General features: G+C 42.6%; 1 protein-coding gene across 10 annotated transcripts in view; it reads right to left on the bottom strand.

Moving 5' to 3' along the window:
* The window catches only part of EXD2 (exonuclease 3'-5' domain containing 2), a 51,527-nt gene that overhangs the window by 27,808 nt on the left and 9,926 nt on the right, over nt 1–13,793 (bottom strand). For 4 of the 10 annotated variants that reach the window (XM_077938383.1, XM_015143931.3, XM_015143932.3 and 1 more), the window contains 2 exons: nt 5,888–6,143; nt 5,168–5,547 (listed from right to left, as the gene is read on the bottom strand). The exons of 1 other annotated variant lie outside the window; for it this stretch is intronic. In XM_077938383.1, the coding sequence (XP_077794509.1) occupies nt 5,168–5,500 (333 nt within the window). In that variant the 5' untranslated portion in view covers nt 5,501–5,547; nt 5,888–6,143. 10 annotated transcript variants of the gene reach the window in all.

Here is a 13,793-nt window from a genome sequence, read left to right as displayed (position 1 = left end):
TCAAAGAGAAATTTTAAATTGATAAAACGTTATCAGTCCTATTATCCAGATATTTTTCTGAATCCCAAGCTAGAAATAAAACACCTAGACTCATCATAGTGAATCTTCAGAACCAAAAACCCAAAGAGAAGATCTTAAGAAGAGATACGAATAAATTACATTACTTACAAAGAATCAAGATATAGACTGACAAGTTATCTTCAGCAGCAATAATGGAAGCCAGAAAGCAATGGAATACTATCTTGAAAATGATAAACTGCCAAGCCAGAACTTTACACCCAGAGAAAATCTCTTTAAGATTAAAATCAAAATAAAGACATTTTCAAAATGACAAAGTTCATTATCAATGGGCCCTAAACTATTAAAGAATGATTTTAAGGAAGATGATCCCCAAAAGAAGGTCTGAGATATAAGAAAAGGTGAGCAAAGAAAAAGGTAAATACAAGGTCAGGAGATCAAGACCATCCTGGCTAAGACGGTGAAACCCTGTCTCTACTAAAAGTACAAAAAATTAGATAGGCGTGGTGGCGTGCTGTAGTCCCAGCTACTCAGGAGACTGAGGCAGGAGAATCACTTGAACCCGGGAGGAAAAGTGAGCCAAGATCACGCTACTGTACTCCAGCCTTGGTGACAGAGCGAGACTCTGTCTCAAAAAATAAAAGAAAAAGGTAAATACAGCTGGGTGCAGTGGCTTATGCTTGCAGGAGGACCAAGTGAGAGGATCACTTGAGGCCAGGAGTTGAAGACCAGCCAGGGCAACACAAGACCCCATTTCTACAAAAAAAAAAAAAAAAAAAAAAATTAGCCAGGTGCAGTGGCACATGCCTGTAGTCCCAGTTACTCAGGAGGCTGAGGCAGGAGGATCACTTGAGCCCAGGAGTCTGAGGCTGCAGTGAGCCATGATCACACAACTGCACGGAAGAGCAAGACCTCATCTCTTAAAAAAAAAAAAAAAGGCCCAGCATGTTAGCTCACGCACACCTGTAATCCCAGCACACTTTGGGAGGCCAAGGCAGGAGAATCACTTGAGCCTAGGAGTTTGGGACCAGCCTGGGCAACACAGCAAAATCCTGTCTCTATGAAAAAGAGATGGGGTGTGGTGGCTCACACCTGTAATCCCAGCTACTCAGGAGGCTGAGGAGGGAGGATCACTTGGGCCTGGGAGGTTAAGGCTGCAGTTTGCTGTGATCGAACAACTGCATTCCAGCCTGGGCAAAAGAGTGAGACCCTGTCAACAAAAAAAAAAGAAAAAAAAAAAAAAGAAGAATACAGGAAGGTAAACACTTTGGTAAATCTAAACAAATATTGACTATAAAGCAAGAACATAGGCCAGGCACGGCCGCTCACGCCTGTAATCTCAGCACTTTCTGGGACCAAGGCAAATGGATTGCTTGAGTCCAGGAGTTTGAGACCAGCCTGGACCACACGGCAAAACCCCATCTCTACGAAAAATACAAAAAAATTAGCCAGGTGCGGTGGTGCACACCTATAGTTCCAGCTACTCGGGAGGCTGAGGTGGGACAATCATCTGAGCTCAGGCAGGTCAAGGCTAAAGGGAGCCAAAATCCCACCACTGCAGTCCAGCCTGGGTGACAGAGTAAGACTTTGTCTCAAAAAAAAAAAAAAAAAAAGAAATCAACCACCATTGGAACCAAGTGACAGTGGTGGCACACACCTACAGTCCTAGCTACTTGGGAGGCTGAGACAGAAGGATCATTTGAGCCCAGGAGTTCGAGGTTGCAGTGAGCTATGATAGTACCACCGCACTGCAGCCTGGGAAACAGAGTGACACCCTGGGAAACAGAGTGACACCTTCATTGTTTTTCTCTAAAAACAATAACGAAGAACAAAACTAATAATCGAATAAGCATTTACATAAAAGTGAATGAAAAAGCAAAACAGGAATGGAGAATAAATAGAGCATGAATGGATGATTTTTCCTTTTATTTTTGTTTTCGTTTTTTCTTTTTTTGAGACAGGGTCTCACTTGCTCTGTCGCTCAGGTTGGACTGCAGTGGCGGGATCTCAGCTCACTGCAACCTCCACCTCCTGGGCTCAAGCGATTCTCCTGCCTCAGCCTCCCAAGTAACTAGGATTACAGGTGCCTGCAACCAGGCCTACCTAATTTTTGTCTTTTTAGTAGAGAGCGGGGGGGTTTCACCATGTTTGCCAGGCTGGTCTTGAACTCCTGACCTCAAGTGATTGCCCGCCTCGGCCTCCCAAAGTGCTAGGATTACAGGTGTGTGCCACCGCACCCAGCCTATTTTTGTTTTCTATTCATCTCTTAAATGTATTCTATCTTATTTTTACAAGGAAAGAAGCCATGAATGACTTTTTCATTGAGTTTTTTATGACAACAATCAGGAAAATGCAGTCATGCCTAAAGGGAAATGTGGCATTCAACCTGAGTTTAATACACATCAAAAGTCAAAATGAGGTGGGGGTTAGATTATTTGCCACTTTATCTATGCCTCTGCTATAGTAATTAAAGTGTTTTTTTAAATTTTATTATTATTTTGAGACAGAGTCTTGCTTTGTCGCCCAGGCTGGAGTGCAGTGGCGCGATCTCGGCTCACTGCAAGTTCACGCCATTCTCCTGTCTCAGCCTCCCGAGTAGCTGGGACTACAGGCGCCCACCACCATGCCTGGCTAATTTTTTTGTATGTTTAGTAGAGACAGAGTTTCACCGTGTTAGCCAGGATGGTCTCGATCTCCTGACCTCATGATCTGCCCACCTCGGCCTCCCAAAGTGCTGGGATTACAGGCGTGAGCCACCACACCCAGCCATTAAAGTGTATTATTAGATCAATTACTATTCACTTCAGTCTACCCTGTTGTTGCTCAAGTTATACATTGTTTAGTTGGAATATTCCAGGTGCTTGGCACATGTGAATTTTCCTAATCTGCTAAAGCTTACCACTTAAACCCTGTTTTCTTTTATTGTTGCTGATGTAAACAGTTCTAAAATGATGTAACTTTTTATACAGAACAGATTAAAATCACTGATCGATCCTTTCTTGATGGCCCAAGGTCACTGGTGTAAACTACTACTACTATTGCTGATATAAAGAAACACCCTCAGTAGCTGTGGTATAAGGGCTTTTGTGACTACAAAGCTTTCCCCACACTGTCAGGTGTTCTCTTTTTGGTCATCACAGTGTTGGCATCTAGTAGCCTCTTCTATCAATCTGTGAACTGATTTTGCGGAGCCATTCTCCTTAGGGACTCTTTTTTTTTTTTTTTGAGACGGAGTCTCGCTCTGTCGCCCAGGCTGGAGTGCAGTGGCCGGATCTCAGCTCACTGCAAGCTCCGCCTCCCGGGTTTGTGCCATTCTCCTGCCTCAGCCTCCCGAGTAGCTGGGACTACAGGCGCCCGCCACCTCGCCAGGCTAGTTTTTTGTATTTTTTTTTTTAGTAGAGACGGGGTTTCACCGCGTTAGCCAGGATGGTCTCGATCTCCTGACCTCGTGATCCACCCGTCTCGGCCTCCCAAAGTGCTGGGATTACAGGTTTGAGCCACTGCGCTTGGCCTGTTTAGGGACTCTTAATTACATTTCCTGGATAGAGCAAGATAAAGAGAATTAGGGGTGGAGACTGAAGATGTTATTAAACTGCTGTAATCTCATGATAAAACTTTAACAGATGAAGAGTTGCTTTTTGTGGATGAGCAAAGAAAGTGGTTTCTTGAGATGGAATCTACTCCTGGTAAAGATGCTGTGAACACTGCTGAAATGACAAGAAAAGATTTAGAATATTCCATAAACTTAGTTGATAAAGCAATGGCAGGGTTTCAGAGGACTGACTCCAATTTCGAAAGAAGTTCTACTGTGGGTAAAATGCTATCAAATAGCATCACATAGTAGAGAAAAATCTTTCATGAAAGAAGAGTCAATCAACGTGGCAAACTTCTTTGTTGTCTTATTTTAAGAAACTGTCACAGGCACTCCAACCTTTAGCAATCACTAACCTGATCAGTCAGCAGTCATCAATATCAAGCCAAGACCCTCCACCAGCAAAAAGATTACAACTTGCTGAAGGCTCAGATAATTATTAACAATTTTTAGCAATAAACTATTTAAGTATGTACTTTTTAAAGATATAATGTTAATGCACACTTAATAAACTATAGTATAGTACAAATATAACTTTGTTTTTTCCCCCTGAGATAGGATCTCCCTCTGTCACTCAAGCTGAAGTGCAGTGATGTGTTCATAGCTCACTACAGCTTCAACCTCCTGGGCTCAAGCAATCCTCCTGCCTCAGTCCAAGTTGCTGGGACTACAGGTGGGTGTCACCACACCTGGCTAATTTCTCTTTTTGTAGAGATGGGGTCTTGCTATGCTGACCTGGCTGACTGGTATTAAACTCCTGGCCTCAACTGATTTTCCCCACCTTAGCCTACCAAAGTGCTGGGATTACAGTCACGAGCCACCACCACACTCAGCATAAGCATAACTTTTATATGCACTAGTAAACCAAAAAGCTCATGTGACTCACTTTATTGCAACATTTGCTTTTTTGCCATGGTCTAACATCGAACCTGCAATATCTCCAAGTTATGCCCATACTGTGAAAATTAAATGAGATGATGCAAGCAAAACATACAGTACATGGCTTAGAGTAAATGATGTTTCAAATGTTAACTGTTATCTTTTAAAATCCTAAGTAATAATTTCCATTTAAATAGACTTCCTTATTTTCTCCATGGCATCCTAATGAAAACGCTACTACAAATATTAACTGTGGCTAATATTTCATAAACACTTACTACTACATGTTAACACTGTGCTGAATCCTTTCTAGGGGTTATTTGAACCCTTAGAAAAGCCACTGGAGGTAAGTACCATGATGTTCCTATTACAACCAACCAACAAACCAAAGACTCAGAGAGGCTAAATAGCTTGCCCAAGTTCACAGAATAAGTGGGGGAAATAGAATTCATATAGGTTTGACTCCAGAATCCATAATTGTAAGTACTCCCCCATCCTGAGAGGAACAGCAGCTTCGTTTTCTCTGCTAAAATCTGCTTACAAGCAAGTTGAGAACAAGCTAATTCATTCTCCTTTAACCTTATTTTCTACTTGACTGTCCAAGGTCCCAGTTGGAAAAGCAGAAGTTGTTTTTTTTGTTTTTGTTTTTGTTTTTTTAACGTTTGCTTTTTAACTTACCCACTCACAGTCAATTCCAAGTACTGGAAAATCTTCTAATTCACTTCTAAGCAAGGGCTCGATTTGATCCCACTCTGCCTCCTGAGACACCGTCACCACCTTTGCTTTAAGGATCTGTTCCTCCCACGAGGATCTGGGGGTACTGGAGTGCAGCTGATCATCTTCTGGAGCGGGCAGCTCTCTACTGCCCAGCACTTTCTGCTGTGGCTGTGGGGTCACGGGGCTCGTTTTACTCCTTCGGCGGCGCTGGATGCCTTTCCAGAGGACAAACCCCCCTATAGCCACACCCAGAAGGGTAGTCACTGTCAAAGCCACAAAATTCTGTCTAGACATCTTCGACTTTTCTACTCTTTAGAAAAGCATATCACTAATCCCACAATCTGCAAAACAAATGGCAAAAATACATTTATATATAGAATATAAACCTTTACATAAACAAGTTTTCCTCTAAAAAAGTCCCATTTACAATATCCATGCCCACAAACTAAAAGAACTGCTATAAATTTCCATGTGAAATAGTATAATAGTTTAATTTCTTCATCTTTATAATCTCTGTATTCCATCTCTATCTCCATCCTCACCCCAGGAAATCTCCCTGCCCTCTGACAGTTCCCCAGGGCTCTCTTAATGACATAAAATCATATCAATCAAAACAACAAGCTATCTGCACAATGAAGTGTGATCTAGGAAAAACAAACAAACAATAAGCTAGACTCTCACCTCTAACTGCTGATTAATGAATGAATTTTTTAGTTAATGGATCTTCTTCAAAGTATTTTGCATTTTAAACCTTTGATGACCTAACAGTTGAAGGAAAACTTTTGCTTCTCAATTAAAAAAAAATTGTAATCCTCAGTCAGTTGGTAGGGAGATTTTTTTGACTTCTCTGGAAGGTGGGGCAGCGAGGGAGTGGAGGAAACAGGCTTGAGTCAACACTTTCTGTTGCTCCAGAAGGCTCAGTAGTTCTTCATAGAAACTGATTTGGTTATCGTAGGGTAAGGCAGGGGGATATAAAAGAGAAAGGATAAGGAAAGAAAAAGAAAAAGGTAGAACTTAGAGAGAGATCCAAGATGCATAGAAGGAGGTTGCAAACTGAAGTGTTCACAGTGCCAGGCAGGTTAATGTAAATAAATAAAGCAAGCCACAAAATAGTCCCTTTTTCATTCTTCTATAACATGTGGCTTTCTCCATGTAGTTTCTGTTTTCCTATATGTGAGAAAGAAATGAGTATACAGCACTATTTCTGTACTATTAAAATAACAGTAAAAGTGCAACAGTAAATAGTAAGTGGCCTGGCCAGGTGTGGTGGCTCATGCCTGTAATCCCAGGACTTTCGGAGGCCGAGGTAGGTGGATTACTTGAGATCAGGAGTTTGAGAGCAGCCTGGCTAATATGGTGAAACCCCATCTCTACTAAAATTACGAAAATTAGCCAGGCGTGGTGGTAGGCACCTGTAATCCCAGCTACTCAGGAAGCTGAGGCAGGAGAATCGCTGGAACTTGGGAGGTGGAGGTTTCAGTGAGCCGAAACTACACCACTGCACTCCAGCCTGGACAATGAGAGTAAGACTCTGTCTCAAAAAACAAAAAAAGTAAATGGCCTTTGGTCTCAGGGCCAGGGAGAAAACATGGGGCAGCAACCATTCGGCACAAGCTGATGACCCTGTGCAGAAAGAAGGCCCAGAGTGGTCAAATACTTTGCTTATTTAAGAGAAGTCAGGAATCTGAATTTTATATGAAATGTCACCATTTTAAAATGCTGGCAATAAATTTACAGTTTTAAAAAATATTGTGTCAGCCAAACAAAAACACACTAGGCACCAGGCTACCCATCCGTGGCCTCTGGCCTAAAAGCTAAATTGCCCAAAGACAGAGCAATCAGCTGTACCCTGCCTACACTTCTCTATGACTGAAGGTTACCCACTGAATGTGTATGGTTTTTATTACTTTTTAAAAATTTCATCAATAATAAAAAAAAATTTTTTTTTAATTGGATGGAGTCTCGCTCTGTTGCCCAGACCCGAGTACAGTGGTGTGATCTCGGCTCACTGCAGTCTGAGTACAGTGGCGTGATCTTGGCTCACTGTAGTCTCTGCCTCCCAGGTTCAAGCGATTTTCCTGCCTCAGCCCCCCAAGCAGCTGTGACTACAGGGGTGTGCCACCACATCCAGCTAATTTGCATATTTTTAGTAGAGACAGGGTTTCACCATGTTGGCCAGGCTGGTCTTGAACTCCTGACCTCAAGTGATTCACCAGCCTCAGCCTCCCAAAGTGCTGTGATTACAGGTGTGAGCCACTGCACTGGGCCAAAAAAAATTTCGTATTTACAACAACTTCTGGATTATAATCATGCCTATATAGATATGTGAGTATTAGAGAAGAAAAACTGAATCACAGCAATTATTACAGTAATAATGAAAAGTGGTAATAGCTATGCTGTTTTAAAAACATTTACTTTATTCCAGAAACTGTGCTAAGAATTTCATATGTTATTTTCTCCAGTGCTTTTATTGAAGAGGAAACTAAGGCTTAATGAGATTAAATAACTTGTGCAGAGAAACTTCTGATTAAAGTAATCTGAGAAGACATAAAAGTCCTTCCCTTTTCCACTCTAACCAATGCAAATGCTGGAGAAGCCACTGAAAAGATAAAAATGTAATACACAGGCCGGGCGCGGTGGCTCAAGCCTGTAATCCCAGCACTTTGGGAGGCCGAGACGGGTGGATCATGAGGTCAGGAGATCGAGACCATCCTGGCTAACACGGTGAAACCCCGTCTCTACTAAAAAATACAAAAAAAAAAAACTAGCCGGGTGAGGTGGCGGGCGCCTGTAGTCCCAGCTACTCGGGAGGCTGAGGCAGGAGAATGGCGTGGACCCGGGAGGCGGAGCTTGCAGTGAGCTGAGATCCGGCCACTGCACTCTAGCCTGGGAGACAGAGCGAGACTCCGTCTCAAAAAAAAAAAAAAAAAAAAAAGTAATACACAGTTAAGCCCCCAAAAGAAAGAAAGAAATCATCAGGTGCCAGAAAAGGAAGAGGAAACCCAAAGTGGGTGGAAGGTTGAGTGCAGTGGCTCATGCCTGTAATCCCAGCACTTTGGGAGGCCAAGGCAGGTGGACTGCTTGAGCCTAGGAGTTTGAGACCAGCCTGGGAAACATGGTGAAACCCCGTCTATACCAAAAATACAAAAAATTAGCTGGGTGCGGTGGCACATGCCTGAAGTATCAGCGACTTAGAGGGCTGAGGTGGGAGGATAGCTTGACCTGAGGAGGTCAAGGCTACGGGGAGCTCTGATGGTGTGCCACTGCACCCACTGCACTCCAGCCTGGGTGACAGAGTGAGACGCTGTCTCAAAAAAATAAATAAGTGGGTAGGTGGGAGATGAAGCTGGGCAGAGACCAGAACTCATATCAGACCCAGCGCTGGAGTTTATCAGCAACCCAGAGGCAGAACTCTAGGCCACAGGCCCAGGACACAGCTGGAATCCAGGAGAGTGCCACACTATCCACAAACCATAAGTATTTGCCCACCTTGGCCCGGGCAAGCCACCTGCCCCAGGCTAAAGGCATGAACAGAATCCCTCGAAAGAGGACAAATCCTCAGCTGGGTGCAGTGGCTCATACCTGTAATCCCAGCACTTTGGGAGGCCAAGGCGGGTGCACAGCTTGAGCCCAGGAGTTTGAGATCAGCCTGGCCAACATGGTGAAACCCCATCTCTCTACTAAAAATACAAAAATTAGCCAGGTGTGGTGGTGCACGCCTGTAATCCCAGCTACTCCAGAGGCTGAGGCATGAGAATTACTAGAACCTGGGAGGTGGAGATTGTAGTGAGCCAAGATCCAGCCACTGCGCTCCAACCTGGGCAACAGAGTGAAACTATGTCTCAAAAAACAAATAAAAAGAAAAAATTAATTAAAAAATAAAAGACAAATCTTCAAGCCTACACTTCTCTATGGCTCAAGCAGAAACAAGGTTCAAGTTCACATTATCCTCATAAAAGGGAAACCTAAGCCAATAAACTGAATTTAAACTGGTGCAGAACTGGTAAATTCTATTGGAACCAGGCACAATCAATCACAACACACACACACACCCCACTCACTCCACGTAGGAAACATACAGGACTACCATGGAAGATCAGTCCCTCGAAGGGGCTCACAATGAATCACAACAAAACCAAACCCTAAAGCCGATAAAAATAGTGCACAGAGTCGTCAAATATTTCCATACCTGAGATCTGAAAAGGACTTTAAAGAATATTCAGAGATATTAATGAAAATAATAACCAAAACGAAGACAAAAAATGTACAATTCTAGATATGAAAAATAGTTATTAAAAATTTTTTAAAACTCAATACTCAATAGACAAGTTAAAATGTAAACCACACATACAGAGAGAGTTAACGAATTGAAGAAAAAAATCTGAGGAAGTCACCAGAATGTAGTAGACAGATAAAGAGGTAGAAGACATACAGAGGCCAGGCATGGTGGCTCACACCTGTAATCTCAATACTTTGGAAGGCGGAGGTGGGAGGATCACTTGAGCCCAGGAGTTCAAGACCAACCTGGGCAACATAATGAGATCCCATCTTTGCTAAAATTTTTTTTAAAACAGAAAGAATACACAACAAAGCAGAGACATGGCAAATGGACTGAGAAACTCCAACATTCATGGAATAAAGATTTGGAATGTATGAAAAGGGCCAGCTTTTGTACTATTCTCTGAGTCCCAAGCTGGATAAATTAAATCTATTCATAAAAAGACTCATATAAGAATGTTCATAGCAGTTACTTGTTTGTAACAGCCAAAATCTGGAAACAGCCTGTTGGCCTGACTGATGAATGCATGACTGCTGGTTCATTCATTGTCTGTCCATGAGAACAGGAGCCTTAACTGGCTTTGTTACCACCATATCCCCGGTGACTCAGCACAGAGTTGATGATACTCAGTAAATAGTTACTGAATGAATGAAATTCAGCTCAAGGTATTATATGTTAACATTTGTATGATAAATGTCTCTAATTCAATCACCAGATTACAACATTCTGTTTATTCAAATGAAAAAAAGTTTTTCCCCTTATCGTGCCTCGACGTTATAAGGAAGTAATATGGTTCACTACTGGGCTGGGAGCCAGAAAAAAATCAAACTTTGATAACAGTTTACTCTGGGATCCAAGCTTTTCAATGCCTCACCAAATCTCATGAGTGAAACAAAATGTCATTCTTAAGTTTTTTATATAAATTAATTGAACATAAAACTTCTTTTTTTGAGACAGAGTCTCACTCTGTTGTCCAGGCTAGACTGCAGTAGCACAATCACGGCTCACTGCAGCCTCAACCTCCTGGGCTCCCACTTCGGCCTCCTGAATAGCTGGGGGTACAGGTGCACGTCACCATGCTCAGCACATTTTTTGATTTCTTGTAGAGATGGGGGTCTCACTATGTTGCCCAGGCTGCTCTCAAACTGCTGCCTACTCAAGTGATCCTCCTGCCTCACCCTCCCAAAGTGCTCGGGTTATAGGTGTGAGCCAATATGCCCAGCTAAGTATCAATGGCTACCTAATGATAGTAGGATTATGAACAATTTTTATTTTTCAAATTTTATACGAATATGTACATATTTGTAATTAGAAAAATACACTCTTTTTAAACTGGTGCTCTTTAGAGATAGGCAAGTAAATATCCCACTTGACAAAACACATAATTATATTCTTGGAATAAATCATACTTTAATGAGTTAAATGATTATGTTTAAAGTGTTTGGAAAGTAGTATATGGTAGACAACACAAGCCCTAATGTCAAATAGCCTAGGTTTAAATCCAGCCTCTGTTACTCACTAGCTGTAGGAACTTAGGCAATTTACCAAACTTCGCTAAGCCTCAGTTTCCTCATCTGTGAAACAGGAATACCTATTATGTATGATTACTGTGAGGCTTAAGTAAAATCAATAAAATTCACCTAGTATATTGGCTAGAACATTAGGATTCTATAAATGTTAGCTATTACTACAAAACCACAGAACTTCTATTGAAGGATCAAAGAATCAGAGTTAAAATTTTGGAGTCAAGTTCAGCTCCCACCCAATTCAAGAATCCTTTCCATGATAATCCCAACAGATCATGACCTAGTCTCTGATTGAATACTTCCAGTATCACCTTCAGAGGCAGTTTTTGTTGAAAGTCCTTGCGTTCTGTAAAAGCTGCCTACTCACAAATTGCCCTCTTTGATAGCCTCTGCAATGACAAGTGTTTACTCCCTCCTTAAAACCTGTTAAAGAGGTGAAGAGGGCTCTGAGATTCCCCTTATAGTCTTCCTGTGACCTGGCTTATAGACTCTCCTGGCCAAGGCCTTCTGCGCAGTTCCAACTTTGTCAATGTATCTCTTCAAATGTGGCATTTAGGTCTATACGCAATACTTGAGGCCAGGCATGATGGCTCAGGCCTGTAATTCCAGCACTTTGGGAGGCTGAGGTAGGTGGACTGCTTGAACCCCTCCCACCTCAACCCCCGAAGTAGCTAGTGCCAGGAGTTCAAGACCACCCAGGGCAACATGGCGAAATCCCATCTCTACTAAAAAAAAAAAAAAAAAAATTTACAAAAAATTAGCCACGCATGGTGGTGGCACACACCTATAGTCCCAGCTACTGAGGAGGCTGAGGTGGGAGAATCACCTGAGCCTGGGAAGTCAAGGCTACAGTGAGCCGTGATCACGCCACTAAAGTCCAGCCTAGGCAACAGGAGTGAGACCCTGTCTCAAAAAAACAAACTTGAGACACGGTCTAACTGATGCAGGCTATAGTGACAGTATTACATCCCAGCAGCTGGACCCTATATTTTATTAATGCTGTATGAAATGATATATTTTTTCGTAACAGAATCTCATTGTTGGGTCATATAAAGTTTGCAGTAAATTAAAATTTACTGACGCCAAATCAGGTTCTCCATTTTAAATATTTGTAATTTATATTTTGCACTTAAATCAAAAATGCGTCTTCTAAATTTCATCTTGTCTGTTTCAGCCAAATGTTTCATATATTGAGGCCAATTTGCATCTTGATTATACTTCCCTCTCAAACATAATTTTATGTACAAAACTGAGTATCTGTTTTCAGAGAAAATAACATCTCCTAACATATGCTTTTATTAATTCATTTTTATTTGGAGAGGTTTTGTGAACTGCATGTTTTTTTTCTTTTCCAGCCAGAGGATTCATTCAGCAAACTTTTATATAACACATTATATAAGTCAGACACTGTGATAGACCCTGGGTAAAAATAGTTGAAAGGCACAATTTGCCTTCAAAAAATTCATGATTTAGCCAAGGAAAAATATACATAATGAACAAGTTGCGAAGACTGAGATAACACCGTCAGGTGAAGCACATACAGGTATACGAATGGCTTGGACTTGAGGAAAGAGTGGAGATATTGTTTTTATTTTTATTTTTTTGAGACAGGGCCTCACTTTGTCACCCAAGCTGGAGTGCCATGTCACAATCTCAGCTCACTGCACCCTTGACCTCCTGGGTTCAAGTGATCCTCCCACCTCAACCCCCGAAGTAGCTAGGACCAACCACAGGCGCATGGCAGCACCCCAACTAACATTTTGCATTTTTAGTAGAAACGGGGTTTTGCCGAGTTGCCCAGGCTGGTCTCAAATTCCTGAGCTCCAACACCCCAGCTAATATTTTGTATTTTTGGTAGAAACAGGGTTTCACCAGGTTGCTCAGGCTGATCTTAAACTCCTGAGCTCAAGTGATCTGCCCACATCAACCTCCCGAAGTGCTAGGATTACAGGCATGAACCACCACACCTGGCCGAGTTGGGGTATTATTAAGAGAAAACACGGCTAGGTGTGGTGGCTCATGCCTGTAATCCCAGCACTTTGGGAGGCCGAGGCGGGTGGATCACCTGAGGTCAGGAGTTCAAGACCAGCCTGACCAATATGGTGAAACCCCGTCTCTACCAAGAATTACAAAAATTAGCCAGGTGTGGTGGCATGCACCTGTAGTCTCAGTTACTCAGGAGGCTGAGGCAGGAGAATCGCTTGAACCTGGGAGGCGGAAGTTGCAGTGAGCCGAGATCGTGCCACTGTGCTCCAGCCTGGGCGACGGAGCAAGACTCTGTCTCAAAAAAAAAAAAAAAAAAAAAAAAGAGAAAACACTTGCTGAGAGAGATAGTGTCTGAGACTGGCATTCAAACAGGAGCAAGAGTTCTCCAGGTGCAGAAGCCAGACAGGAGGAGGGCACTCCAGGTGGAGGGAATAGCTTGTGCACAAATGGGAAGGGCAGGAAGCACCACAGGATAGGTGAAACATTTAAACAAATGTAAAATGTAGGCGGGCGCGGTGGCTCACGCCTGTAATCCCAGTACTTTGGGCGGCCAAGGTGGGAGGATCACCTGAGATCAGGAGTTTGAGACCAGCCTAGCCAACATGGTGAAACTCCAACTTTAATAAAAATTCAAAAATTAGCCAGGCCTGGTGGCGTGTGCTTGTAATACCAATTACTCAGGAGGCTGAGACATGAGAATCACTTGAATCGGGGAGGCAGAGGTTACAGTGAGCTGAGATCGCACCACTGCACTATAGCCTGGGGGACAGAGTAAGACTCAATCACAAAAACAAAA

The sequence above is a fragment of the Macaca mulatta genome, chromosome 7, assembly GCF_049350105.2.
Source record: "Macaca mulatta isolate MMU2019108-1 chromosome 7, T2T-MMU8v2.0, whole genome shotgun sequence".
NCBI classification, from domain to species: Eukaryota; Metazoa; Chordata; class Mammalia; order Primates; family Cercopithecidae; genus Macaca; species Macaca mulatta.
The sequence above is the reverse complement of the archived record's forward strand: the minus strand, read 5'-3'. Positions and strand labels throughout refer to the sequence as shown.